Below are 25654 nucleotides of genomic sequence, written 5' to 3' on the forward strand. Positions count from 1 at the left end.
GAACAAATCTCCGAGAATGAAACATCATGCGGCAGGTGGGTGTATTTGAGACACGTTGGGGACCTCCTGTTGCCTCTGAAATCATGCTCTGTGGGCGCCTGCCCACCCCACCTTTGGGGTAAGCCAGTCTCGAACACAAAAGTGTTTTGGGGCCAAGGAATGGTTAATGCACTGGCCCAGCCTCAGCCCCAGCCTGCGAGCCACAGGTCAACTTAAGACAGCCTGCGCGCCAGGTCCTCCGCACCTTCGCTGTCCCCCACTGCCAGCACCCCCGGTTTCACAGAGGCAAAGGGCACTGGAAGGATAAATAAGAAATTAAATCTGTTATGAGGAAGGGGAACGAGGAGGAGGGACACGGATAGAAATGACATTTCTAAAGTATACCTTTATCAGGGACTTCCCTGGTGGCACAGTGGTTAGGAATCCGCCTGCCAATGCAGGGAACGGGTTTGAGCCCTGGTCCGGGAAGATCCCACATGCCGCGGAGCAACTAAGCCTGTGCGCCACAACTACTGAGCCTGCGCGCTAGAGCCTGCGAGCCACAGCTACTGAGCCCTTGTGTCGCAACTACTGAAGCCCGCGCGCCTAGAGCCCGTGCTCCATAACAAGAGAAGCCACCGCAATGAGAAGCCCGCGCACCGCAACGAAGAGCAGCCCCCACTCGCCACAACTAGAGAAAGCCTGTGAGCAGCAACAGAAAAACAACCCAACGCAGCCAAAAATAAATAAAAAGTATACCTTTATCAAAAGTTTTGAGCTTTGAGCCATATACTGTTTTTTGTATTCAAAACTTGAAATTAATTTTGAATTAATTTGGGAAAAGAACATGGTTTGGGGAGGACTATTAGGGTGGCAAAGAGGGTAACTGGAGGATAAGCTGGGGCTGTTGGGAAGAGGAGAGGCTAGAAGGCGTCCTGAAGTATTTGCTGTTTGTGCAAAATGGAATTTTAGAAAGTGGGGAAAGACTACATAGAAATCAGCTATGGTGCAGGGAACCAAATGCTTACTGCATCCAACCTGGAGCGTCAGAGACAGAACCAGAGCTGAAAGGAACCTTGGAGGTCACAACATTCAGTGGTTTTGGAACTGAGACCCAGCAGCTTGCTCTAGATGCCACATCAGTGCGTGGAGAGGTGGAGCCAAGGCCCCCTCCCCCACCCCACCCCCAGCCCCAGCCGGCCAAGGCAGGTGTTGGTCTTTGTGGAGGGCGACATACAGAACTTTGGCTTCAACCACACGTTCAGGTAAGTGGCCTGGGGACCTCCGAGGCCAGTGTCCTGGTGAGAGGGCCAGGGAGGGGACTACAGCAAACAGCCAATTGCCACCAGGTTCCGCAGGCTGGGACACAGGCTGGGAAGCAGGACATCGTCCAGGACGAGCCTGAGCCCGGTTGACAGAGCTGTCCCCCTTCAGTGGTGCCTGCTCTGCCTGCCCTCCAGCACCTGTCCGCTAGGCACCTGCCTCTTCTCCCCGTCCCCGAAGACCAAAGGAACCCCAGGCTGCAGGTTTGTCACTCCCCTTAGAAGAGCAGGCTTCAGGCTCTGCAGATGGTGTAAAGCCCCAATTATGCATGCCACATGCACACCGTATGCCTGGGAGGGTACGTGTGCATTCATAGCATATGGACCAGCATCAAAACATGCCAACAGCCCCTTGAGACTCACAAGCCCACAGGTAGGTGCGTGACGCCCACTCGTGTGCCTGTGCGTGCCAACACAGTACATCCTTGGGCTGAGCTACCTGCTGCCGGGGTCTTGGGGCCCAGCCCTGGCTGGTTTCCTCGGCAGGCCCTGCTCTCCGCGGGGCCCAGCCTCCAGGGATCCTCTGCCCAGTGGGCCAGAGTGTGTAGTGCATGCTCACTGTTCTCACCTGGCAGGCCCGGTCCTGGCTCCCAGCCTGGGGGAGAACTTCCCTTTGCAAAGTTAGATAACACCGGGCTCTCTGTCAGAGGATTGGTGCTGTGTCTCCACGTGCTGAGGCTGGCGCAGGGCCAGGTCCGCCCTGCCAGGCAGCAGGAAGGGAAGGCCTGACTGCAGCCGGAGCTGGCAGGTGGCCGAGCCGGGGGTGGACGGGCGGGCCGGGGCCCGTGATGCCCATTGGCTGCCTCGGGCTCCCGCCCAGCCTGCCTCCAGAGCCTGTGGCTCCCAGGCCAGCTCCTGCCTCTCCAGCTGCTTCTAAACTCCCCCAGCAAGCACCCCCTGCCGGGCCATGTCGAGCTGCGACAGGATTGGAGTGGCCCCTGCCATGGACATGCCTGAGGTCCTCAAGTCCCTTCTGGAGCACTCTCTGCCTTGGCCAGAGAAGAAGACAGGTAGGAGAGGACGTGGTCTGTGATGGCTGGCTGCCCAGGTGCCCAAGGGGTGGAGGCCGCCATAGGCACATTGGCCGGACAGGCATCTCCAAGCAAGGGAGGGTTCCCAGCAGCAGTCTGCCCTTGGCCTCTTCCTGGGCGAGGAAGGGCTGGACTGCAGAGAGGGACATGGTAGGGAGTGGCACTGTCACTCAGGGACTGCCCCCAGGGCCTGCTAGCTTTGGGAAGCCGCGGCCAGCGTGTGGCCACTGACAGGTGCCGTGCTCACGCGGGACAAGGACAGGACCAGAGGGCCCCGCTGAGAGTACGCACTGGATGCTGACTGCTTATTAAGTTCCCTCCCTCTGGATGTTGGGGCGGCAGGGGACCGGCAGAGACTGTAGATTCGGGCAGCCTCCCATGTCTGGAGAAGACGCTTTTCTTTGGGCGTCTGCTTCGGCTCCCGCTCGCTGGAGGGCTGAACCCGTGGATGGGATGGAAGCTGTTATGTAACAGGACCACAGGCTGGAAGCCCCGGTTCCTAGGATACCACAGGCAAACACGGGGCGAGGGAGCCGGCGGAGGAGGGTGTGAACCGAGGGGCAGAGCGGGCAGCCAGCACCAGGTGTCTCCCGAGTCCTGCCTGAGAGACCCAGGGCCATGCGAACTTTGGGTGCCAGCCTGCTCAGGGGGCCCCCTCTTGCCAAATATTTCTCCAAATTGCTTCTCTTCTAAGATGCCAGGTCCTCATTGCTCAAACTCCACAGGCGCCTTTAAAGGAGCCCAGCTGCCCTCGGCTGCCAGAGTCTGACTTAGGAGTCCCAGGTGTCCCCTCAAGGGACCTTACTCGGGCCTCTCCCTCACCTGCTGTGCTGGCACCTGATACATCTCATCACCAGGCAGCCCTGGCTGTCCCCACAGGACTTCCTCCCATGGGACCCTTAGGCCACTCCCAAACTGGAGGCCGAGGACACATACCACAGCCCCTGCCCTGACACAGCTCGGGGAGCCAGGCTCAGGAAAGGAGGGCGGCAGGCTCCATTCATGGAGACACTGCCCCAGGGAAGAAGGCGGCTCCCAGAGCTCGGGGCAGGGTCCCCCGTGGGCTCTCTCATCTAGCTCCAGGCCCCCCTCAGGCCTCACCTGTGGGCAGTCTGTGCCCTCCTGGCACTCAGGACCCCAGCTGCTCAGCAGGAGAAGCCCATCACCTCGAAACTCTCAACTCAGCCTGGCCGATGAACCACAGCTGACTTTTTCTTGCCATCTCTGAACACCCCGTGTGGGTAGGTGAGGCTGGAAGTCCTTCCAAAAGCTGGAGGAATAGGGCTCCCTTCTTGGTCTGGGCACCCAGGGAAGGTAGGGTGGCCCAGGTGGCCCAGTGCGGGCACAGGGAGCAGCTGGGCTGCCGGCAGATCTGCAGGGTCAGCTCCCAGCTGGGCAGGGAAGGGGTCTTGGGGGCAACTCAGGGCGCTGCTCCTCGGACCTGAATAACGAGGTCTGTGAAGAGCGGCAGCAGCTGCTGGTCCCCGGCTCCCAGCTGGTCCCCAGGGCCCCGCGACAGCTGCAAAGTCCCCACTGCGCACCGTGGACAGCAAAGTCAGGGCCCAGCACGCAGGGGACTCGCCCAGGGTCTCAGGGAGAGCTCTGCTGAGAACTGGCAACCTCACAGAGGACAGTTGGTTTGGTACAGCTGGGTTGGCCCACGGGGGATGGACCAGAGTCTCAGGCCACCTCCTGTCACTTCTCTACGTGGTGTCTCACTGAGAGTCAGAAGCATGAGACCCGGACAGACTGACAGATGCCAATGGGTGGATGAAATAAGGGGACGAGGGTTGAAGAGTCAAGGGGGTCAGTGTAACCCACAAAGACCTCGCTCTTATTACTGCCCCTAACCTGCCATCGCCACTTTCCAAAGCTCCCAGACTCTCCAAATCTTTCAAAAAATTAAAAGTATCCACCTGAAGGCAATATACCTTGGTGAAGAGAGTACACACACCCTCAGAACTAGGATTTCCAGTGGGCACGTAGCAAGCATAGTTGACCCTTGAACAACATGGGGGTCAGGGGCCCAACCCCCCTCACAGTTGAAAATCTGCGTATAACTTTATAGTCACCCCATGAGTACATGTTTCCACATCCTTGGATTCAACCAACCACAGATCAGATAGTACTGTACGTAGTTAGTGGAAAAATCCACGTGTAAGTGGACCCGCGCGGTTCAAACCCGTGTCGTTCAAGGGCTTCTCCCCCGCGTGCATCCCTCACTCTGGCTTCGGACACCCGGGAGGAGGGCAACAGAGGCGCTGGTTGCCCCTCAGGATTGCTCGCCCGGTGCTTTGGTGTGAGCGGCGCAGGTTTCTCCGGGGTGGGGGACGGGAACCTCTTTACAAAGAGTCCCCACTCTCCCCAGCCCGGTGACTGTGCTTCAGCTCACACGGGGGTCACCTGCAGAGCACACCTTGGGTCCAGCAGGAGGGGGCATCAGAGGAGAGCCGTGCGGAGGGTGAGAACGTGCCCTCACGAGACTCTGACCTCCCTGCAGCCTCTCCATTTTCTAACTCAAGGACGCTCCCTGAGCCCCGACCTCGGGGCCTCTACCTTTTGCTGCCCTGGGCCTCCCACCCCAGCCCCCCCTTTCCTGGTTAAGCAGACTTCCTCCAACAGTGCTGACCAGGCTCGAGACTCCTCGGCTTCAGGCTACAGCCACCAGCCGGTGGTCCCTCACTCTGGGCCACCCGTTCAACCAACTTTCTTGTAGGCAGAGAAATCTACGTCCAGCCAGAGAGTGGGTCTGTGCCCCAAGCTCTGACTCAGTTTCCCCTCTGCCTCTGGGCCCTGACCCCTAAGGACTGTTCTTCCTGTTTCCACACCTGCCTTTTCCCCCAAGGATCCTCTTCCAAGAGGCCATTCTTTCTGTTCCAGGCTCTCACACTTCCTTCTCCAGATTCTGGAAAGACCTGGCTTCTCCAAACCACACTGTTAGCTCTTTACACCCTATCCTTCCCTCATTCCCTGGCTGTGCTCAGAGGCCGCCCCTCATCCTTCTGCCAACTTTGGTCACTCAGGCCTCTTTTTCAGGGAACCATGTAGCATGAAAGCATACCAGAGGTTGAACAAGGCCATCACTTTGAGCTGAGCAGGCAGGTTCCCCATGTCAGGAGCTCCTAACCAGAATCGCTGCAGGCCACCCAGCACGGTATCCTTGACATGCCTCTCTCCATCCCCAATCTGTGAGAAGAATACTTGCTTCACAGGCTTGTGGCCAGGATTCAATGAGCTATCCCATGTGAAAACGTTTGCAAACTGTGAAGTACCACACTGTTTTCTCTGCAAAAGGCAAGCAGCAGCTGGGCCTGGCACTATGCTCCTTCCACGGACATCACATTTGCAATCCGACCTTCACTCCCTCATTTCCACCCTCCTTTCCATGGATATCCTCCTTGAAAGAAGGGGACGTTGCAAGTTTGTGGGAGCATACTCAGGGCTGTCTCCTTGGAAACACGCGCTGAGGCTCCTGGGGGCATGGTGCCAACAGCCCCGCAGCAAACAGGACAGCCCAGCTGAGCTGGCCAGAGAAAGGGCCGAATGATAACAGGCCCGATCTCAGTGGGACTCGCTGGGGCAGAGGCAGGGGTCTGGGTAGCCTCCTCTTGGGGGATTGAGGTGAACAGGCGAGAGAGTGGACTCAGTGCAGCCTGGGCTGTCCTGGGCTTGGCGTCAGTAAGGTCCATGTGGTCGCCTCCACTCCCTGTCTTGGGGAACCAGAGCAAACCTGAGAAATCATGAAGTTTGCTTCCAGGGAAGAAGTGCGGGAAGGGACCTTCTTTGTACGGGATGTGCTAGTTCTAATCCTCACTACCACCTCCTAAATGGCAAGGAAACATGCTCAGAGGAACTGGCTACCCTCGGGGCCAGCATGCAGGCCTGCCTCTTCTTCACCCCAGCGTCAGGGACTCATCCTTCTTCTCTACCTGTCCCCCCACCCCGTCCCATCCCCATCACCAATCAGGGAAACGTGAGAAACTCATTCTCACCGAGTGCCAGAAGCTGACAGCAGCGTCCAGCAGTCCAGATGGCTTTTACATCTTAATGGGCCTGTCCCAAGGCTAGGTTGCTACAGGAATGAATCCTGGTTTTAATGGCCCCTGTTCCCTAGGTGTGTCCTGGGAACCGTGCTCAGTGCTTTTACATCTCCGTCTGCGAAATGGCTTTGCAAGGGAGTTGTGATGATCCATTGTACAGATGAGGAGGCTGAGGCTCAGCGATGGGAAGGCCACATGTTGTCGAGGGGCTCCAACCCAGCTTGGCGGGCTTCCAGGCTCCTCCCTGCCCACAGGATTCCCCGGGGTCTCTGGAACCAGGTCTCAGGGCAGTGCCTTTCCAGTCATCCAAACATTCATCGCGTTGAGTCCTTGCTACACTTGTGGCACTGGGTGAGTGAGACAAACGCTGCCCCTGTTCGCTGCTGTTTGCATTCCAGTGGGGAGACAGAGAGTCAGCAATCGGGAAGGTCAGGGCCAGCCTCTCTGAGGGGGTGACATTTGAGCCAAGGCCTGGAGGGTGACGAAGAGCCAGGTACATCAAGAACTTTCAGGCTGAGGGAACCACACTTGCAAAGGCCCTGTCCTGGGGCAAGAAAGACACATGTGTCTGAGGAATGAAAGGCCACTGTGGCTGCAGGAGGTGTTTTATTAAGTGGGAAGGAAGGAAGAGGTGAGGTTGGAGAGACCCGCAACGGGGAGAGCCTGCAGGGCCTTGAAGGTCATAAAGAAGAGTGAGGGGCTTCCCTGGTGGCGCAGTGGTTGAGAGTCCGCCTGCCGATGCAGGGGACACGGGTTCGTGCCCCAGTCCGGGAAGATCCCACATGCCACGGAGCGGCTGGGCCCGTGAGCCATGGCCGCTGAGCCTGTGCGTCTGGAGCCTGTGCTCCGCAATGGGAGAGACCACGACAGTGAGAGGCCCGCGTACCGCAAAAAAAAAAAAAAAAAAAAGAGTGAGGCCATCACTTCCCTGCCTGCAAAGTCTGCCTCACACACTCTCACACACACACACACACACACACACACACACACACACACACACACACACACACACACAACCCATTCTTGGGGAAGTGGTAGCTTAGGAGGAACAGGGTGTTTCCAGGACAACCCAACATGAAATTGTGGTAAGTGATAACCTCAGGTGAGCACTTGCTATGCTCCAGGTGCTAGTCTCAGCAGTGCACCTGAATTGACTCCTTTCCTTCTCAGGCTCAGAGGTTAAGTAACTTGCCCAAGGTCACACAGGAAGTAGTCAAAGCAGGAATCAGACGTAGATGTTCCAGCTCCAGAGCCCACACCCTACCACTGCACCAACACGGCTTCCACTGGAGAGCCCTTGGCTGTCAGGAAGTGGCTGTTGAGACATGGCAGAGCCCGGAGGTGAGGGCTGCTCTCTGGAAATGGCACTCTTGGGGCATTCCCTTCTACAATCTGAAACTGGGCAGCGGACAAAATGCAAGCCGAACAGGAAACTAGCGCTCTTCTTGAGAGTATTGAAGAGGTGGGCAAGCGTTAGCCAAGGGCCTCCACCTGCCACTTCTCCCCTAGGACACACTGAGACCGAGGTACAAACCACAGCCCAGAACCACGCAGCCACAGGTATGTGGGCTCAAAAGGAGGCAGTTGTTGGCAAGGCCAGTGGCAGGAGACTTGCCATTAAGATGGCTCATGTTTGTTATTCCAGGTTTGATTGTGAATCAAACACAGTGACCGTTATTTAACGTTAATAACGTTCCAGATGTATATGACTTGGCTCTGAAAGGTTTTGTTAACCCTCCTACCAGCACCAACAACAAAGCGAGCCAACAAATACTTACTGAGTTGCTACCCTGAACAAAGCTCTGTGCTCTCCTGCATTTGGTATCGCAAAGCACACAGATAACTGGGCTTTGTTAGAGCTCAATGGAAGCCTTCTCACCGTCCTGCTCTTACAGACACCAGGCTCATGTCACATTGTGCTGTAAGTCAGAAGACGGAGTCGTACTGTGTCCTGTTCAATGCTGACTATGTGGCCAAAGAGATCATCATGCGGTATCTGGTCAAAGGCTCCCATGCTGGAGTTTTAGCTCCTCTGAACTTCAAATTTAAATAATTCAAATTGGTAAAGAGGCTTAATGAAAGGCACCTGTTCTGCATATGCTCAACTGAATTAAATTTTTAACTTGGGTTGGTTAGCAAGTTTCTGGAACACTAAAGAGTAGAATTTAAAGCCAGTCCAGCTCTGGAAAATGGACATTGCACATCCCTTCTCTGCAGTAGCTTAGACTGTAGAACCCACCCACAGCCTTGTCCCCTCACCCAAAATAATCCTACGCCTCACCCGACACAACCTGAATGAAGGGGAAGGGTGGAGGCCCACGCACTCCATGCCATGCACTGTTCAGGCTGGCACTTGACATTGCTTCCCACACATAATCCTCATAGCCACCCTATGAGGTAAGCAGATCCATTTCTGTTTCCAAGAGAAAAATAACTGAGACTCAGGCAGCAGAAGTACCTAGCTCAAGGACAAGTGGCTGGACAGCGCTGTGGAGAGACTCTACCCAGGTCTGCATCCCATCCCCACAAAGTCACTGTTGCCCCAGGACCACACTTCCCTCAAGAAGTTGCTGCACTGAAACCCTATTACTATAAAATACTAAGGTATCACTTCATAGCTTTACGGTCTTAACCATGTAATAACATGTTCTTTTTATAGAGTTTCTTTCTTTGTTGGGCTCACAAACACTATGGAAATTAGCTAATTACTTCTCACAACATTTATTCCTCCACTAAGAGAAGGGGCAAGGCTGAGCTGTTATTCCCACTTTACTGATAGGAGGCAGAGGTAGAAACAGGATGCTGTGGCTCTTCTCGGATCAGCCGGAGAAGGAAGACAAGAGCATAATGGCTCCCGCCTCCAGGATGGTGCTGTTGAGGGCTGCCAGTTGGCAGCGTAGCTCACCTCCCAGCTTGCAAGGAAGCACGAGAGAGAACACGTTTATAATGCTCCTGCCATGGTGCTTGTGACACACCATTTACCCTGCGGTTGTCCAGGGGAAAAAAAAAACCCTCTTTGGGGAGTGTTGGTACATGAACAGAGGACCAAATCAAAACTAAGTTTTAAGGCCCTAAGCTGCTTACTGAGCTTCTCACCACTGCCACTCGCCTGTTAAATCAGTTGCTCCAGGATGGGTGATAAGCAGAGTAGGCATTATCCCTTTTGGACAACTGCAGCTTTAAAAAAAAATCTAAATCTGTACTCCCTCTTACTACATACCACCTTTGTCATAAAACGAATGTTATAACCTTCCACTGTTATGTTACTACAAATCCTCCTCTAGTACCTTGAGAAATTTTTTCTCCTCAATAATGTCACATTAGCTATGAAAATATACATTGAACTCTAATCCAGCAAGCTGCTCTGCGGCCAAACTAGCCATTTTAAAAAAAAACTTCATATGTTGTTTTAATCAATTTCCTCGGACCGTCCTTTGAAATTTGTTTCTAAAAACCTCTAGGTCAGGGCTTCCCTGGTGGCGCGGTGGTTGACAGTCCGCCCGCCGATGCAGGGGACATGGGTTCGTGCCCTGGTCCGGGAAGATCCCATATGCTGCGGAGCGGCTGGGCCCGTGAGCCACGGCCGCTGAGCCTGCGCGTCCGGAGCCTGTGCTCCGCAACAGGAGAGGCCAAAAAAAAAAAAAAAACCCACTAGGTCAGTTTATCCTAAAGATATATTAGTTTAGCCACATACAGAATACCACTAACAACAACACAACAAATTTTCTGTACACAATTTAGCACTTTCACTAAATAGTGACATGGGCACCATACCTGCCTCTAGGATGATGGATACACCAAGCAGTGGATTTGTACCCATCAGTGGTAGTAAAACTATGAAAACTACTGTTTGTGGCAGGGTTGCAATTGTACATTTTATATGAACTGGCTTAGGAAGCCTCACAAGGTCAATCCTGCCCTATCGCCGTCTGACATATAAGGAAAGGTGGCCTGGAGAGATGAAGCAATTGGCTGGAGGTATCAGAGTCAGACAGTGACTGAAGTCTAATTAGTGTGGCCATAAGAACTTGAATTTTGGAGTCAAGCTCCATCCCCTGGCCTCGACCACCACCCAGATTTTCTTCAAACCTCTGTTATTTTATTTATTTATCTTTTTGCAGTATGCAGGTCTCTCACTGTTGTGGCCTCTCCTGTTGCAGAGCACAGGCTCCGGACGCGCAGGCTCAGTGGCCATGGCTCACGGGGTCATGGCTTATGGCATGTGGGGTCTTCCTGGACCGGGGCACGAACCCACATCCCCTGCATCGGCAGGTGGACTCTCAACCACTGCGCCACCAGGGAAGCCCTCTTCAAACCTCTTGATTTCCAGGCTTGCTCAGGGGCCCAGCCTCTTCTTCCTCCTCAACTCCCAGTTTTGATTGTACCTAGCTGGGTGTCGCGGTCACGCACCTACCCTATGAACCAGGGACTAGGCCCTGCCATTCCCCCAGCCCTGTTCGTGGAAGGCGGGAGTCACTGGCCGATACAGAGCAAATAAGCCGAAGTCCCTGCCCTCTCAGGGAGGGAGAGTCTAGTTTTGTTTGGGTTCAAGGCAGGGTATGATCTGTGCTGTAAAGAGGTACAAAGTTCTGGGTGCCACTTAGGAGCAGCTTCCTAGAAGGCCTCCACACTTGTGTACCCCCTCACGTTTCATATTTTTAGCCGTTTCCTGAGGAACTCCGAGTATTTGTAAATATTTTGAGAAGAGGTAGTTGTCCCACAAAATGTGTAACCGGTACCCTGTGTAAAGGAATTTTGTTTTATTTTTTACCCTAGGAAAAAGAAGGGAAGGTCCTAGAGAGGAACAGAATTTCAGAGCTGTTTAGGGCTTTAGAGATTATCTAGACCAACCCCTAAATTTTATGGACGAAGAAACAGGCTCAAGTGAAGCAACTGGACTTTCCCAAGGTCACAAGCTAGTAAGTGCGAGGACGGAAGCGTGTACTCTGACTCTGGCTCAGGGCCGGGCTCTCTCTCTCCACCCGCGGCCTCAAGAATGCTCCCTCCACGCTAGTGTTTATCTGGCCGCCACGCCCGCACCAGAAACCCGGGATCAGTGAGGAACCTGACACCCCCTTCAGCGGCGGCCAAGCCTGCTCCGGCCGTCCCTACGGGAACAGGTCGCCGTCCCCGGCCCTGCCCTCAGCCAACCTCTAGGTCGCGCGGGAGGTAGGGTGAGGACTGGCCTCTGCGTCTCTGTCCCACGACCCTGGGCAGAGTCCCCGGAATAGAAAGGCCCGCTGCGCCCCGCCCCGCCGCAGCCCCGCACGTGCTGCGCCTCGTGCACCGCCCCGGGCCCCGCCCCCGCCCTCCATTGGCTGTTCCGCGCCTTCCTTCTTCCCCCTCCCCACGCGACTGGACTCGGCTGCATCTCCACGTGACCCGCGGGGGGGGGGCTCTCTGATAGGCTTCCTTTCTGGCATGGCTGCTCCCAGCCCCGCCTCCCTTCAGCGCGTCCAGAAGGTGGTGAGATTGGGATGCGAGGGAAGGGAGAGCGGTTACAGTGGTCCGAAAGAAGGGCAGGGGTTACGAAGAAGGAGGCGAAGGTGAAACCGCTGGTAGAGGGGAAGGGGCTGTCGCCGAAAGGGGCCTACGACCAAGACTCCAGCAGGCACCAATCAGGTGACAGAGAGGCGAACGGGGCGGGGCCTTCGGCCCTGCTCCTCACCTGGCCCCGCACGTGTCTCGTTTACCCGGGAGGCCTAACCAATTACGGCCCGGAAGGCTGAGCCTGCCCTTCTCGTGGGGCGGGCCAATCTAAGGCTGCCATCCGGGGAAGTTGGCCTGGCCTTATGAATAATTAATATGACAGAGCCTGTCCGCAGGCGGGGTAGGGATGGAGGGAGGCGGGGGTGCCGCTGGGCGCCTGCGCAATAGCTGCCCGTGTCGGCAGCTGCGGCGGGTCGCACGGCTCAGTCCCATCTCGGGGGGCGGGCGGGGGAGGCGAGGCGCGCGAGCAGAGCGCGGGGCACGATGTCCGACGCGGGCGGCGGAAAGAAGCCGCCTGTAGAGCCGCAGGCGGGGCCGGGCCCGGGGCCGGGGCGCGCAGCCGGGGAAAGGGGCCTGCCGGGCTCCTTCCCTCTGGTCCTGAAGAAGCTGATGGAGAACCCCCCGCGCGAGGCGCGCCTAGGTGAGGGGAGGGGGTCCACGCGCTCCTGGGGGCGGGGTTTCTGCAGGGGCGGGGCCTTTTGAGGGCGGGGCCTCGGAGGTCGGAGGTCGGGGTGAAGTGGTCCAGCGGAGGGGTATGGGGCCAGGGATGATGAGGGGCCCGGAGGGCGAGGCAAAGGGGGTGGGAAGAGAAGGTCGGGGACGAGTTGAGAGAGGTTGGGTCAGATGGGGGTTGACGGGGAAGGGTCAGGAGGGAGATGGTAGAGTGGGGGTCGCAGTGAGGAGGTTTACTGGGGCGGCCGGGAGCGCGCGCGACGTGTAAGGTTTACTGAAGAGGCTGATGGGGGTCGCAGCAGCCCCTTAAACGAGGCTCCAGGGCGCCTTCTCTGGGGACGCCTGCATCAGAATCACTTGGGGTGCTTGCTTAAAATGCCGATTTCTGGGCCCCACCCTTTACCCACCGACTCTGCGGCTCCTGGGACAGGAATCTGCATTTTAAGGAGAGCCCCACCCCACCTCCGTGATTCCAAAGTCCACTAAAGTTTGAGATGCCCTGATAGCGAATTGTCTTCGTATATGGCCGTCCCCCCTCCAGAGAGGAGGACCTGTCTTCATCCCTGCGTGTGAGTATCCCCAGGTACTAGGTACTCACTGGAGATTTTCTGGAAATGAGTTTCAGGGCTGCTGCTGAGGTGGGGGAGGGGTGTCAGGAGAAGGAATGGGAGGCGCCTTCTGAGGGGGAGGTTGGGATGAGACAGGTAGAGGGATGAGGGTTAGAACGAGGCCACTGAGGCCCTTCTCCTGGTTGTTTGGGGCTGACCCTAGTCTTTGGGGCCACAGTGGCAGGGCTGGGCTTTGTCTTGTTTCCTAGGCCACAAGGGTCCCTGGGGCTTATGTGGAAAGCAGGTTTGGCCTTGTTTTTTGGCCTGGGAACATGAGGTTCAGGGAGCAGCAGGAGTGCCACCTACAGTGGAGTTCTAGGTGCACTGAGGTAGGATTTCAGTCTGAGAGATTTGAATTTCGTAGAACCGCTGGTGTAGTTCAGGGATTTGGGAAGGAATGGGCCTTTTGTGAATTACCTGTCTGGGGGGATTAATTTTATTTTTTAAAACGCCATTTCTCTTCCTTTCCTGGGTGTGTTCTCAGGCTCCCATCCCTATGGGTTGGGTTACCAGTAGCTTCCGCACATCAGGTGAGGCCAGGCTCTCTTCTCCTGCTTCAGGACCTCATATGCACAGACCCTTTTGTTTGTTTTTAAGGCAATGCTTTGTTCCAAATCTGGGGCTGAGTTAAGCTGCCTCAGGACAGGTGTACACATCTGTCAGGTTCTGTCCGATTACCAAATAATAACCATCCATCACAATAATTCTCCCTTACATTTGCAGAATGCTCACAAAGCACTTTGGCATAATCTTTATTTAGTCTTCCACAGCCATCCAGTAGGGTATTACCCCACTTCTCAGATGAAGAAAGCTGAGACTCAGAGAGGTGAGGATGTTTCCTCAAGGTCACGTAGCTAGCCCTTACATGCTCTTTACTGTATCACTGGCAACCACTGATGATGTCAATCCCTCTGACCTGAGTGAGGGGCCTAATCCTTTATCATCTCTTACAATTAAAACTCCATCTTATAAAAACACTGATTAAAAATACGCTTAATTGCTTAAGCCAGACAAAACCTGGAACTCAGTGTTACTTGTCCTTTTAGTAGGGCTGTTTTTCTGTCTCCTCCCTTCTGCTGCCTCCTTTGATCCCCATGACCCCGCCCAACATGGATCTCAGTCATTTCTGAACAGAATGTAGAGTCAGTATCCCAAGGAAGGAGACCAGGGAGGCCATCTGGCCCACCCAGCCCACCAAAGCTTGGCTTTCTTACTTCCCATTTGGTTTTAAACCAAAGCCCGGTACAGAAGGCAGTTGCAAGAATTCGAGTTAATTTGTATTAGAAGCCATGACCAAATTATGTTTGTCAAAACCTCCACCTTCTTAACTCACTGGGTGTGTCCATTTTTATTGGACCAACAGGCTGCTTTTTGGCTGTCTGTGGTCTAGGAGTCCGTGCATGACTGGTTCACTTCCAACATAATCATATTTGATTTCTCTTTTTCATTTCAGAATCCAGAATTCAAAGTTGTCTCCCTCAATTTGAAAACCCGTTATGAACTTGTCATGATTTTATCTCCCACTTCTCTGATTAACCTCCCTGTCACTTTGATTTTCTTCCAACCTTGTCACATTTTTCTCATCTTTTTTTCTTAATTTACCCTTTCTTGGATATCCAATCCATGTGTATAACTTTGGGGCTGAAACAATTAGGTAGGATCCCGTCCCCGCTGATTGATTAGTTTTGCTTTGAATGGGAGCAGGCCTCCTTCTACAGCTCCGCCCCTCTCTTCCCTCCCAGAAAACCTGCCTTAAGTCTTCTCTGCTTATTCAGGGATAGAAGTCTCTTGAAATGGTTGCTCTGAAAAAGGTCCTGAAAAGACAGCTCCAGGCCCTCTCTTTTTGAGAAACCTGAAGGGAGTCTGTTTACAAACCCAGCCTTCTTCATTCATTATACACATCTTCCTATGGCTCACTGTCTGCCTGCTCCTGTATTGGTCCCCGAGATCTAGAAATGAATCAGACACAATCCCTGCCCTGAACAAGCTCACGGTAATAATGAATGCCTGCTGTGTGCCAGGAGCTCTACAAGACACTTTCAAATGTTACCTCTGATCTTCACCAAAGAGGCAGCTTTATCCTTATTTACAGTGGAGGACACTGAGGCTGGGAGAGGTTGAGTAACATGGCTAAAGTCACACATCACTGCAGTGGGTGGCAGAGCTGGGATTCAAGCCCCGGACTGGGTTGCTGTGGAGAAGCGCAGCTGGAGGGGATAGGACAGGAGAACACAAAAGTTCTTGGCCTGAGGAATCAGCCCTTTCCTAAGATATCAGGAAGGGTCAGAAACTCCATTTCCTCCCTGTAGTACCTCTCCGGCAGATGGTAGTCCCACAGCCCATCCTGAATTAACCCTGGGGATGCAGCAGGCCTCAGAGCTTATGGAGAGCATCCTAGGAAACCCAGGCGTGGATGAGGGTCTGCTGCCACCTCTAAAGGAGACCAGTGCCCCTGGTTCAAGCACCAGGTTATAACTGGAGAATAGAGTGGGCTCTTGACATTCATGGATGGATCAGGACTCCAAGAGAGGTGGGTCCACCCTGTGAGGCTCACTGCTCGCCTCCTGGGATTGAGTTACCCTCTCGAGTGATGTGTCATCACAGATTTTGTGTCTGCAGATAAGGAAAAGGGGAAGGAAAAGCTGGAGGAAGACGAGGCTGCAGCAGCCAGCACCATGGCCGTCTCTGCCTCCCTCATGCCACCCATCTGGGACAAGACCATCCCATATGATGGCGAGTCTTTCCACCTGGAGTACATGGACCTGGATGAGTTCCTGCTGGAGAACGGCATCCCTGCCAGCCCCACCCACCTGGCCCAGAACCTGCTGCTGCCTGTGGCTGAGCTAGAAGGGAAGGAGTCGGCCAGCTCCTCCACGGCGTCCCCACCATCCTCCTCCACCGCTGTCTTTCAGCCCTCGGAAACCGTGTCTAGCACAGGTTGGTGATGGGCCTTCGGGCAGGGCCACCTGCCGCATCCGGGGAAATCTGCTTCCCACTGAGGGCTGCTTGTGTCCACGCACCTAGTGAGCCCCTCCTCTCGGGAGGTCCTGGTGGGCCTGCAGGGAGCAGAAACCCTCTGCTTCTCACCCTTCAGGACGGGCCCCCAAGGCTGGACGTGAAAACAGCAGTCCCCTCGGCAGCAGCCGGAGCCTGTCTGTTGGTTGGTTGCCGCAGGTGGTTAGCCCGGTGGAGCGAGCCCTCCCAGCCAGAGGCTTCACAGGATAGGAACCCATTCTGCATTTGCTCAGTGCTGCTCTTTACCCCCGTGCGCGCCTTGCCACAGATGATTAGAGAACTCAGGCGACAATAATAGTAACAGCAGCAGCTAACATTTATAATATTTAGCACGTACCGTGTGCCGGGCATTAACACGTAATCCTCACAAAAACCTCCTTATGAGACTGATGCTATTTTCCTCATTTTATAGGTGAGGAGACCGAGAAGTCAGGTAACTCGCTCAAGGTAACACAGCTGGTAGGAGGTGGAGGCAACATTGAACCCAGGATGTTTGGCTGTTTAGCCAGGTACTGCTCAGGCACTGGCATGAAGAAGGCATTTCTGCTGCCAGGACAGATAGCATCTTTGGGATTCCTCCCGCATCCTCTTGTCCTTTTTCTGTTTTACCTCTGGAGATCCGTTGGTTGGTTTTCATGCCCCTGGGTCACAAACCCACCAGAGGAGGCATGGCCCCTGTTTTAGGGGCTCTGCAAAGCTTTCTGCAGGTTCAGTTCGAGGCGTATAGGCTGATGTCTCCCAGGAAAGACCCCAGGAACTGGTGTGGAACCCAGGGAACCTGCACACAAGGAATTGTCAGGCTCAATTTTTTTTTCTTTTTATTTTGGAAAAACGTTCAAATACAAAAGTAAAGCGCTGCTGTAATGAACCTCCAGTAAACATCACTCAGCTTCTATAATAATTAACTTGTAATCTATCTTGTTTTCTGTAACCTCTTCCATTCCCTTAACCCGATTATTTTCATTCAAATCCTAGGTATTATATCATTTCATCGATAAATATTTCAATATATATATAAACTGTAAGGGCTCTTTTAAAAAACAGAACAAAAATATCAATTTAACATCTGAAATTGACAATAAATCCATCAGCATTCAAATTTCCAAAAAGTTGTCTCATAAATGTTATTGCTTTACAGTTCATTTGAATCAGGAGCCAAACAAGACCCACATGTTTCAATTACTTATGTTTCTTAAATCTCGTGTCATCTATGGGGCCCCCTCTCCTTTTTATTTCTTTGCAGTTTATTTGTTGAAGAAGCTGAATTGTTTGTCCTGTAAAGTATTGCACATGCTAGATTTTTCTGACTATATCCCTGTACTGCCTTTTAACATGTTCCCCTGCCCCTCATTTCTTTCCTGTAAACTGTTCAGCTTGAGAGGCTTCAGCTGATTCCAGCCAAATTTTTGTTTGAAGGCAGCGCATTTATTTTTTAATTTATTTTTTTAATTTTTGGCTGCGTTGGGTCTTTGCACGTGGGCTTTCTCTAGTTGCAGCGAGCAGGGGCTTCTCTTGTTCTCTTGTTGCGGAGCACGGGCTCTAGGTGCGCAGGCTTCAGTAGTTGCAGCACGTAGGCGCAGTAGTTGTGGCTTGCAGGCTCTCGGGCACAGGCTCAGTAGTTGTGGCACAAGGGCTTAGTTGCTTCACAGTATGTGCGATCTTCCCAGACCAGGGATCGAACCCGTGTCCCCTGCATTGGCAGGTGGATTCTTAACCACTGCGCCACCAGGGAGGTCCCTGCTTATTTTTGTGCTGGTCAGGTTGTGCTGCAAGGCCGGTTCCATGTGTGGGTAGGGGCAGAACTGGAAATGAGCCCTCTTCTTACACCTTAGACCACCTAGGTGGCATTTGCCTTTGATTTTGTTTTTAAGTAAACCTTCTTAATGAAGTATGGCATCCAGAAGTGCCAGTATCATAAGTATACCACTCAATGAATCTTCACAGAGTGAACCCACCTGTGTAACTACCACCCAGATCAGGATAGAGAACACTGTTGGTATCCCCAGAGTGCCTTGGGACCCGTCTTGGTTCTTACTCCCCAGAGGTAATCACTATCCTTATTTCCATCACCAAAGATTCATTTTGCTTATAGTCGAATGTTCTATAAATGGAACTGTATATTATGTTCTCTTCTTTTTTTAAACAATCATAAGTTAATTACATTTATACTCTCACATTTACAGCTTCCTATAACTAGCCTTATAGTAACATATAAGTCATGTGGGCAGCAGTAACTAACAAAATAGATTTACAGAACATACTTATGGAAAATCCCTGTGACAGAGAGAAAAGCCACGATATAGATGAAGTAAGAGTTGTACACATGGTAGAAATGAAAGAGTTCATTTTTCAGTTCCTTCTGTAGAAAAGACATAAGTAGTACGTATTCTTTTGTGTCTAGCTTCTTTCCTCAACTCCATTTGTGAAAATCATCCATGTTGTTGCCTGTAGCAGAACTTTGTTCATTTTCATTGGTGAATGGTATTCCATTGTTGTATTGTATGACTACACCACAGTTTATCCACTCTTCAGCTGATGGGCACATGAGATGTTTCTAGTTTGGGATTGTGCATAGCACTGCTATGAACATTTGCATGTGAGTCTTTGGTAAATACCTGTATGCATTTCTGTCGGGCATTTACCAAGGAATAGAGCAGCTGGGTCATCAGACATGTACCCAATCAGCATTTGTAGGTGTTGCCAAATAGTGTACAAAATGGCTGTAGCCATTTATACTTCCACCAGCAGGACAGGGGAGGTCTAGTTGCCAGCCTTGGGTGCCTTGACTGTTGTTTATTCCTATAGTTACCACATTGGTCCCTGGTCATTCACTCCTCTGACACTCATCGTTGTTTGTAATTAACCCCTTTGATAGGATACAGTTAGTTTACATGCATGATCCAGTTAAAACCTAAGTCTGATCATGTCACACGTCTGCTCAGAACCCTCCAATGACTTCTTTCAACTCAGGGTGAAAGTCAAAATCAGTGGCCCTATTGACATTTGGACCAGATAATTTTTTTGTTGGGGTTGGGGAGGGACTGTCCTGTGCACTATGGGATGTTTAGCAGCATCCTTGGCTTCTACCCACTAGATGCCAGTAGAACATACCCCCCCCATCCTAACATGGTCACATATCCCCTGCAGAACAAAATCGTCCCCTATTGAGAACCACTGCTTTATTGGGATTAAAGCCCCCATGTTTTCTGTTCTGGGCCTTTCCGGTTACTCCTGCCTCATTCACCCACTGCAGCCACATTGGTCTCCTTTGCTCTTCCTTGACTATCCCAGTGCTTGCCTGTGCACAGACCATGCACCTGGTGTTCACTCTCTGAAATGTTCTTCTCTCAAATATCCACCTGGCATCTAACAGTTTTATATAGATATTTGTAATTTATCTTGTGTAATGTTGGCCTTCCCCACTAGAATAACATTCCATGAAGGCAAGGACTTTTACTTGTTTTGTTCACTGCTTTGTCTTTGGCACGACAGTTCCTGGCATATAGTAGGTGCTCAATAAGTATCTGTGGACTGAATAATTATTTTGTGTACTCCTATCAGTAGCATTGAACAAGTAGGCCAAAGGTGTAGATTTTTAAAATAAATTGTCTCTAATAACACATCAGCTTTGAACAGGTTTTTTTGTTTGTTTGTTTGTTTGTTTGTTTGTTTTGGCCGCTCCACACAGCTTGTGGGAACTTAGTTCCCTATCCAGGGATCGAACCCACGCCTCATGCAGTGGAAGCGCGGAGTCCCAACCACTGGACCACCAGGGGATTCTTCCTAACACATAACCTTTGAATTCTGAAAGTTCCTTAAATCCAATGTCCACTATAAAGCCACAGCCAGGTAGGGCGGAGGAGAACAAGGATTCAGAGTCAGCCAGACCCAGACTTAAATTTTAGTTCAGTCATTTACCATCCATGTGATCCTGGGAAAACCATGTCATTTCTTTGAGCCTTAGTTTCCTCATCTGTAAAATAAGGTTAACACCCGTCTCCTTTTCAGAGTTGTTATAAGACTAAATGAGCCACTGATTTCTCTCAGGGGATTCAGAAATGGAAGCCATTTCGTTATTCAGTCTGTGTCCCTAACCCATTACAGTTCCTGGTGAGATTCAGCTGTTTCTCATTACTTGAGAACTTGAAACCACAGGAAGTTAAGGGGGTATGATGATTTAATGTTTTGCTTAACATTTCTGGGGGGGAAAAAACAATCGGAAAATTTTGTCATTTTCGAGGGCCTCTGTTTCCTTTTGAGCATTTTGTTCCTAAAGGGAAGAATTCTTTCCATGTTTGTGTTGTTGAATTGAATCACATATGCCAATCTGGCTTGGGGGCTGGTGCTGTTGTAGTTTTTCTTCCCTCCAAGCGGCAGTGGCTTGTGCAACCTTGAGATTCAAGCAGGTGTGTCTGGGTGTGTGATGTGAGTCTTGGCTGTCCGGTGAGTCTAGACTCTTTCAGGACCACCTGCCTCTGTGTCTTTCAGAATCCTCCCTGGAAAAGGAGAGGGAGACACCCAGTCCCATCGACCCCAACTGCGTGGAGGTGGATGTGAACTTCAATCCCGACCCTGCCGACCTGGTCCTCTCCAGTGTGCCAGGCGGGGAGCTGTTCAACCCTCGGAAGCACAAGTTTGCAGAGGAGGACCTGAAGCCCCAGCCCATGATCAAAAAGGCCAAGAAGGTCTTTGTCCCCGATGAGCAGAAGGTAACCTGGTATATCCACTATAGTGAAGGTACCGTGTTGGTTCAGAAGCCAAGGGGCTGTGCTTCTTCACATTCGATTTCATCTAGAGGACGCTCCCTCCTTGTGGACATGTTTAGAAAGGCATGAGTTCAGAGCTTAGAGCCACATCCTGCAGCAATTGAGAGAAAGAAAAGGAGTTGGGTGGCATTTGGCCCCAGCATGACTCCCTGCAGCAGTTGAGAGAAAGAAAGGGAGTAGGGTGGCATTTGGCCCCAGCATGACTCCCTGCAGCTTCTCTCTTTCCTTTCTGGCAGCCAGCTGTGCTGATGCTCTCACTTCCCTGGCTTCAACCCAGCCTTTGGGCAAGAGCTCACTAGGCCACAGAAACTGGGGTTGAACAAGCCCTCACTTTGAAGGACAGAGGATAGTTGTGTATTGCCATCCCAGGGATTAGCAAGCAGCCTTCAAGCTGGTGGTTTTGTAGGAACTGGGAGTGGGGAGAGAGAGGAGGATTTTGCAGTTTTTCCCTTCCCTCTGGTGAAAAACTCATAAGGACTTTTCTTATAAGCTTTGGAGTCAAGCAGACCTCAGGTTCCTCATCTGTAAAGTAGGAATAACCATACCTGCCTCTTGAGATGTTTCTGAGGCTTTAATAATAACAACAATAAATACGGTAAACCTTTATGTGGTCCTTACTGTAAGCCAGGCACTGGTAAGGCAAGCACCTTGTACATATTAACTCATTTTATCCTCAAGCAACTGTATGAGGTAATTACTGTAATTATCCCCTGTTGTAAAGATGAGGGGCACGAGACATTGAGAGGTTAAGGAACTCGCACGGTTCCACTGCTAGAAAGTGGCAGAACCAAGCTGTGAACTCAGGGGACTGGACTCAGAGCGCCCACCCTTAGCCACAGCCAGAGTGCCTAAGGGAGGCAAGAGTATAGGCAGTGCTTTATGTTGGAGCAGCACAGGGCAGGCCACCAGTAGGTGCAGCGCCCTTCCTTCCACCGTGGATGCCACCAAAGGCTTGCATTCTCATCCCGCCTCCCTGGGAAAGGGCGGGGCCCCTCGGTGTCCCAGGCACATGCAGCTCCTTCCCCGGGGTCCCAGCTCTCATTCTGGCTGGACCATGTGGGTTAAAAGAGGAATCGGGTGTGTGCAGTGCTGGCAGGAGGGGAAGGTTGGGTTCCCTCATGGCAAAGAGGAGAGACCCACAGAGGACCCTTCCCGACAGGACGAGAAGTACTGGACGAGACGCAAGAAGAACAACGTGGCGGCCAAGCGGTCCCGGGACGCCCGGCGCCTGAAGGAGAACCAGATCACCATCCGGGCGGCCTTCCTGGAGAAGGAGAACACAGCCCTGCGGACGGAGGTGGCGGAGCTGCGCAAGGAGGTGGGCAAGTGCAAGACCATCGTGTCCAAGTATGAGACCAAGTACGGGCCCTTGTAACCCGTGCCCCTGCCCGGGCGCGCTGCCTCACCTCAGACCTCTGCCTGGGACCCCTGAAACCCACCCCTGCGTGGAGACTTATGACTCGTCGTGGGCGCATGGTGGTGCACCTGCCCCAGGAGCCTTCACGTTCAAGCTTCATTATCACATGGCCAGCACGGCTACTTCCCTGGGGGCCAGCCTCCTCCCTGGCGGGATGCGAGAGAATCTACGAGGTGGTGACTCAGCCTTAGTCTCTGTTCTTGGCTGTCTCAGTTGGACCGGAAGGGGACCTCTGGAGCATGGGCTCTTCTTTTCCAGGGTACCCAGGCTTCCCTGACTCTCCCTGCTTCTCCAGCCTGGGCCGTCCAGGCCTGTCTCTGCAGAATGAGTCATGATGGCTGTTGCCCTTACATCTTCTCAGGTAGCAGGGCGCATTTCCAGGCAGGGAGGGTCTGTTGTCCTCCCCAGAAAGTCTTAGAGAAAAACATCCGTTCCCATCTTCCTCAAAGGTAAAAAGACATGCCAGCTCCTCTGTAGTGTCCACGTGGGTGCCAGGCCGCAGCCGCTGCGTGTCTGCACAGCCTGGGACGGGCTTTGCGTCTGGGCCTGCAACAGAAGTGCACCCAACCATTCCTGGCTCCCTCACCCCTTTTCTCTGTGGTTCCGAGGCCTGGAAGGAGGAGGCCCTGGTGAGGGGTTCCCTCTGCGTTCCATCCGCCATTGGGGAGAGACTCCCAGGGTGGTGGTCTCTGAGCCTTGGTCGCCGTGCATTATCTCCTCTTCTCCAGGTCACTTGTGGAGGCCGCCTGAGTCAAATTTGTCCCACCAGACTGGGCCTCTGGGCCTGCTGTTTCTTTTCATCCAGTGACCAAGCTCAGATCTTGGACTTAAAAGAAAAAGTCTCTTAACTTCCTGGAGCTGGGATGCACCTTCTGCATGGTGTTCAGAAAACCGGTCTCCACAGCCCCTCACGCTGTAGGTGGGGAGCTGGGGCATGTTTCTCGAGAAGCTCCCGCTCTTTCTTGCTCTGCTTTCCCGTGCGGGCCAGGCCTGAGTCCGCTGTCCCTGAAAAGCAGAAGAGGGCTTCCCAGTTCTGGCTTCAGGATCCACCCCGTGCGAGCGGCCTGGAGGGCGTCACCGGGCAGGACACGTGGTCACCTGGTCGCAGCACCACTCTTTTGGAACAGCGGGCTCTTGGGACATTTACATAGGCTAGAGTCCCCTCGATCTCGGTCCCAGGAGACAGCCACCCATGCAAGCCTGGCTGTGGTGTGGTGCGGAGGGGCCCACCTCCCAGCTGCTCCTTTCTCTTGTGTCCAGCTGGACTCGTCCTTTGGCTCTGCCCGAAAGATTAATTAGGGAGATCCATGGAAGCGTCTGCTCGCTGTGGTCAGCTGGGGCACCCAGAGATGGGTGTATTTATTTGCTCAGGGCAGGCAGCCTGTGGTAAGCAGGGGTCAGAGGTAACGGGCACACTTTGTCACATTCACCACTGGCTTTATTTAAAGTGGTGGCTTGGAGTCCTGGGCCTTGACCCCTAAAGACTTTTCATAACAGATGTTAAGAGCAGGGGAAGCCATCCACTGGCCGTGGACCACACCCCAGGGGAACGCCACGGCCTTCCAGGGACCTGCACACCTGTCTCTCCAGGGGACTTGACAAGGGTCCCTGAGGCCAAGGGATGTCAGCGCCCTCCCTGCAGGCCCCTGACTTTTACTTTGTGGTTATATGAAAACCGTGTTCACACTTTTCACTCTATTGTAACCACAACAGGGCAGTTGCATCCGGCATGTCAGTGTCCTGCCCTGGGCAGCTCGCCCGCCCGGGCACACTCCCTCTGGTCTGGCCACCCACCAAGAGGTAGAAGAGCCACCAGCTTAAAAGCTCTTCATTTTCTTTGGCCAGAAGTGTATGGTTTGTGTTTTTTTCTGTTTTTTTCCCTAAGGGATGGACATTTAGTCTCCGGGTGGCGTCCGCTTTCCGACCCCAGCGGGTGAGATGATGGCCTGATGTCTCTTCTCTTTGTCCCACCTTCTGCCTGGCCAGCACCCTCCCCTTTTACACCTCCCCCCCGCCCCTGCCGCCAGCCAGTGGGTGTCTGGTTCTCTCCTTACTTGGGAAGAGTGTGGTGCTGGCTTCTTTTAGAAGAGCCCCTTTGAGCCAGGAGCCTGGCAGGGACAGGAAGGAGATGTCCGTGGAGGTTGACATTTTGGGGAAAAGGGTGCTCAGGTAAGCATGTCTTCTTCCCAGGCTTAAGGATCAAGTCCTTGCAGGAGGAGAGGGTGGTGCCTACTCAGTTTCCATTGTGGAGTTAGGAGTCTCCTTGACTCCCCGCTGGACCCTCTCTTGGGGCTGACAGCCAAAGACTGAGGTGCCTATGCTCAGATCTTTGACATCCTCTAAAAAGCACTGGAGACTAGAGACGCCAATGTAAATGGCTTTCTATGGGCTTGTAGTGGGCTGGGAAGCGCCATCCCTACCTAAACACCCTGTCTTCAGCCTCACTGCAACCTCAGAACAGACAAATCATGAATGAATGAGCTAGAATGTTGCAAGAATATGCATATAATAAATGTATATCTAGATAGAGAAATATATATATTTAGAGAGAGAGAGCTTTCACAGTGGCCAGCAGCCTTGTGGAGGACCTGGGTTACTCTTACCCTTGGCCAAAGGAAAGGGTTTGCCTGTCTGGGTCCTGAGGTTGCGGAAGGCACGTAGTAGTGAACCTTGACTCGGTAAGCCTCACCCTGGTGAGGGGACCTGCTGTGGCCCTGGCAGGCAGCTCCTGCTTGAGGTGGGGTGGCAGGCGTAGGGGGCCAGCAGAAAAGGGCCCCTTCGTGCTGTGCAGCTCTCCATCCAGGGCCCTGGGAGCAAAGGGCTGAAAGCCCCTGGTTTTCATGGCAGAGCCCCACCCCAGAGCTCCTTTAACATCTGTTAATTAAGTGCAATAAATTTTTCTAGAAAATGGCAAAGATGACTTCCAGGTGGATATTGCTGTCTTACAGTGTTGGGGATGCCAGAACACCACTTGGTTTTATTTTTCTAAGTGCATGTGACGTGACAGAGTGTGTGGGGCTCTGCGTCCTCCCCTGGGAGCTGGCATTCCAGCAGGCCTCTCTCTCCTTTACCTTTGCTGGGGAAGGAGGCAAGGCGCAAACCCTTCTTCCCAGCCGGTGAGGGCAGAGGCAGAGCGTAGCCCACTGGCCTTACGTGCGTGTGTGCGTGCGAGTGTGCCGCTGCCGGTGGGCCGGAGTGATGTGGCGGGAGGGAAGCGGGGAATGTATCCTTTTCAAATGAAATTAAATATTTTGAGACGAGAATTGTGGGGCTGTCTTTTCTCTCCTCCCCACTTAAAGGCCAAGTCACCTAAC

At 53.0% G+C, this 25654-nt stretch overlaps 1 protein-coding gene across 3 annotated transcripts; it reads left to right on the forward strand.

The window, feature by feature from the left end:
* The first annotated feature begins 2190 nt into the window (after positions 1 to 2190).
* On the forward strand, positions 2191 to 24180 carry TEF (TEF transcription factor, PAR bZIP family member). 3 transcript variants are annotated; one of them, XM_082635142.1, is made up of 4 exons: positions 2191 to 2311; positions 15762 to 16079; positions 20646 to 20866; positions 22083 to 24180. In XM_082635142.1, exons 1-4 carry the CDS (start codon positions 2209 to 2211, stop codon positions 22296 to 22298), a joined length of 858 nt encoding a protein of 285 aa, XP_082491268.1. In that variant the 5' UTR covers positions 2191 to 2208; the 3' UTR covers positions 22299 to 24180. The 3 variants fall into 3 exon arrangements, with proteins under 3 accessions (XP_082491268.1, XP_082491269.1, XP_082491267.1); XM_082635141.1 differs by lacking the exon at positions 2191 to 2311 and adding an exon at positions 11305 to 12502; XM_082635143.1 differs by lacking the exons at positions 2191 to 2311; positions 20646 to 20866; positions 22083 to 24180 and adding exons at positions 11285 to 12502; positions 16570 to 17890.
* The last annotated feature ends 1474 nt before the right edge of the window (positions 24181 to 25654 follow it).

Source organism: Mesoplodon mirus (genome assembly GCF_964341445.2).
Source record: "Mesoplodon mirus genome assembly, chromosome: 11".
Lineage (NCBI taxonomy): Eukaryota > Metazoa > Chordata > Mammalia > Artiodactyla > Ziphiidae > Mesoplodon > Mesoplodon mirus.

Excerpts from the sequence above, each read along its gene's own strand:
- TEF (XM_082635141.1), top strand. The coding sequence starts at position 12,346 with ATGTCCGACGCGGGCGGCGGAAAGAAGCCGCCTGTAGAGCCGCAGGCG. Across the intron at positions 12,503-15,761 it reads CCCGCGCGAGGCGCGCCTAG|ATAAGGAAAAGGGGAAGGAA; the intron begins GTGAGGGGAGGG and ends TTGTGTCTGCAG. Across the intron at positions 16,080-20,645 it reads GGAAACCGTGTCTAGCACAG|AATCCTCCCTGGAAAAGGAG; the intron begins GTTGGTGATGGG and ends TGTGTCTTTCAG.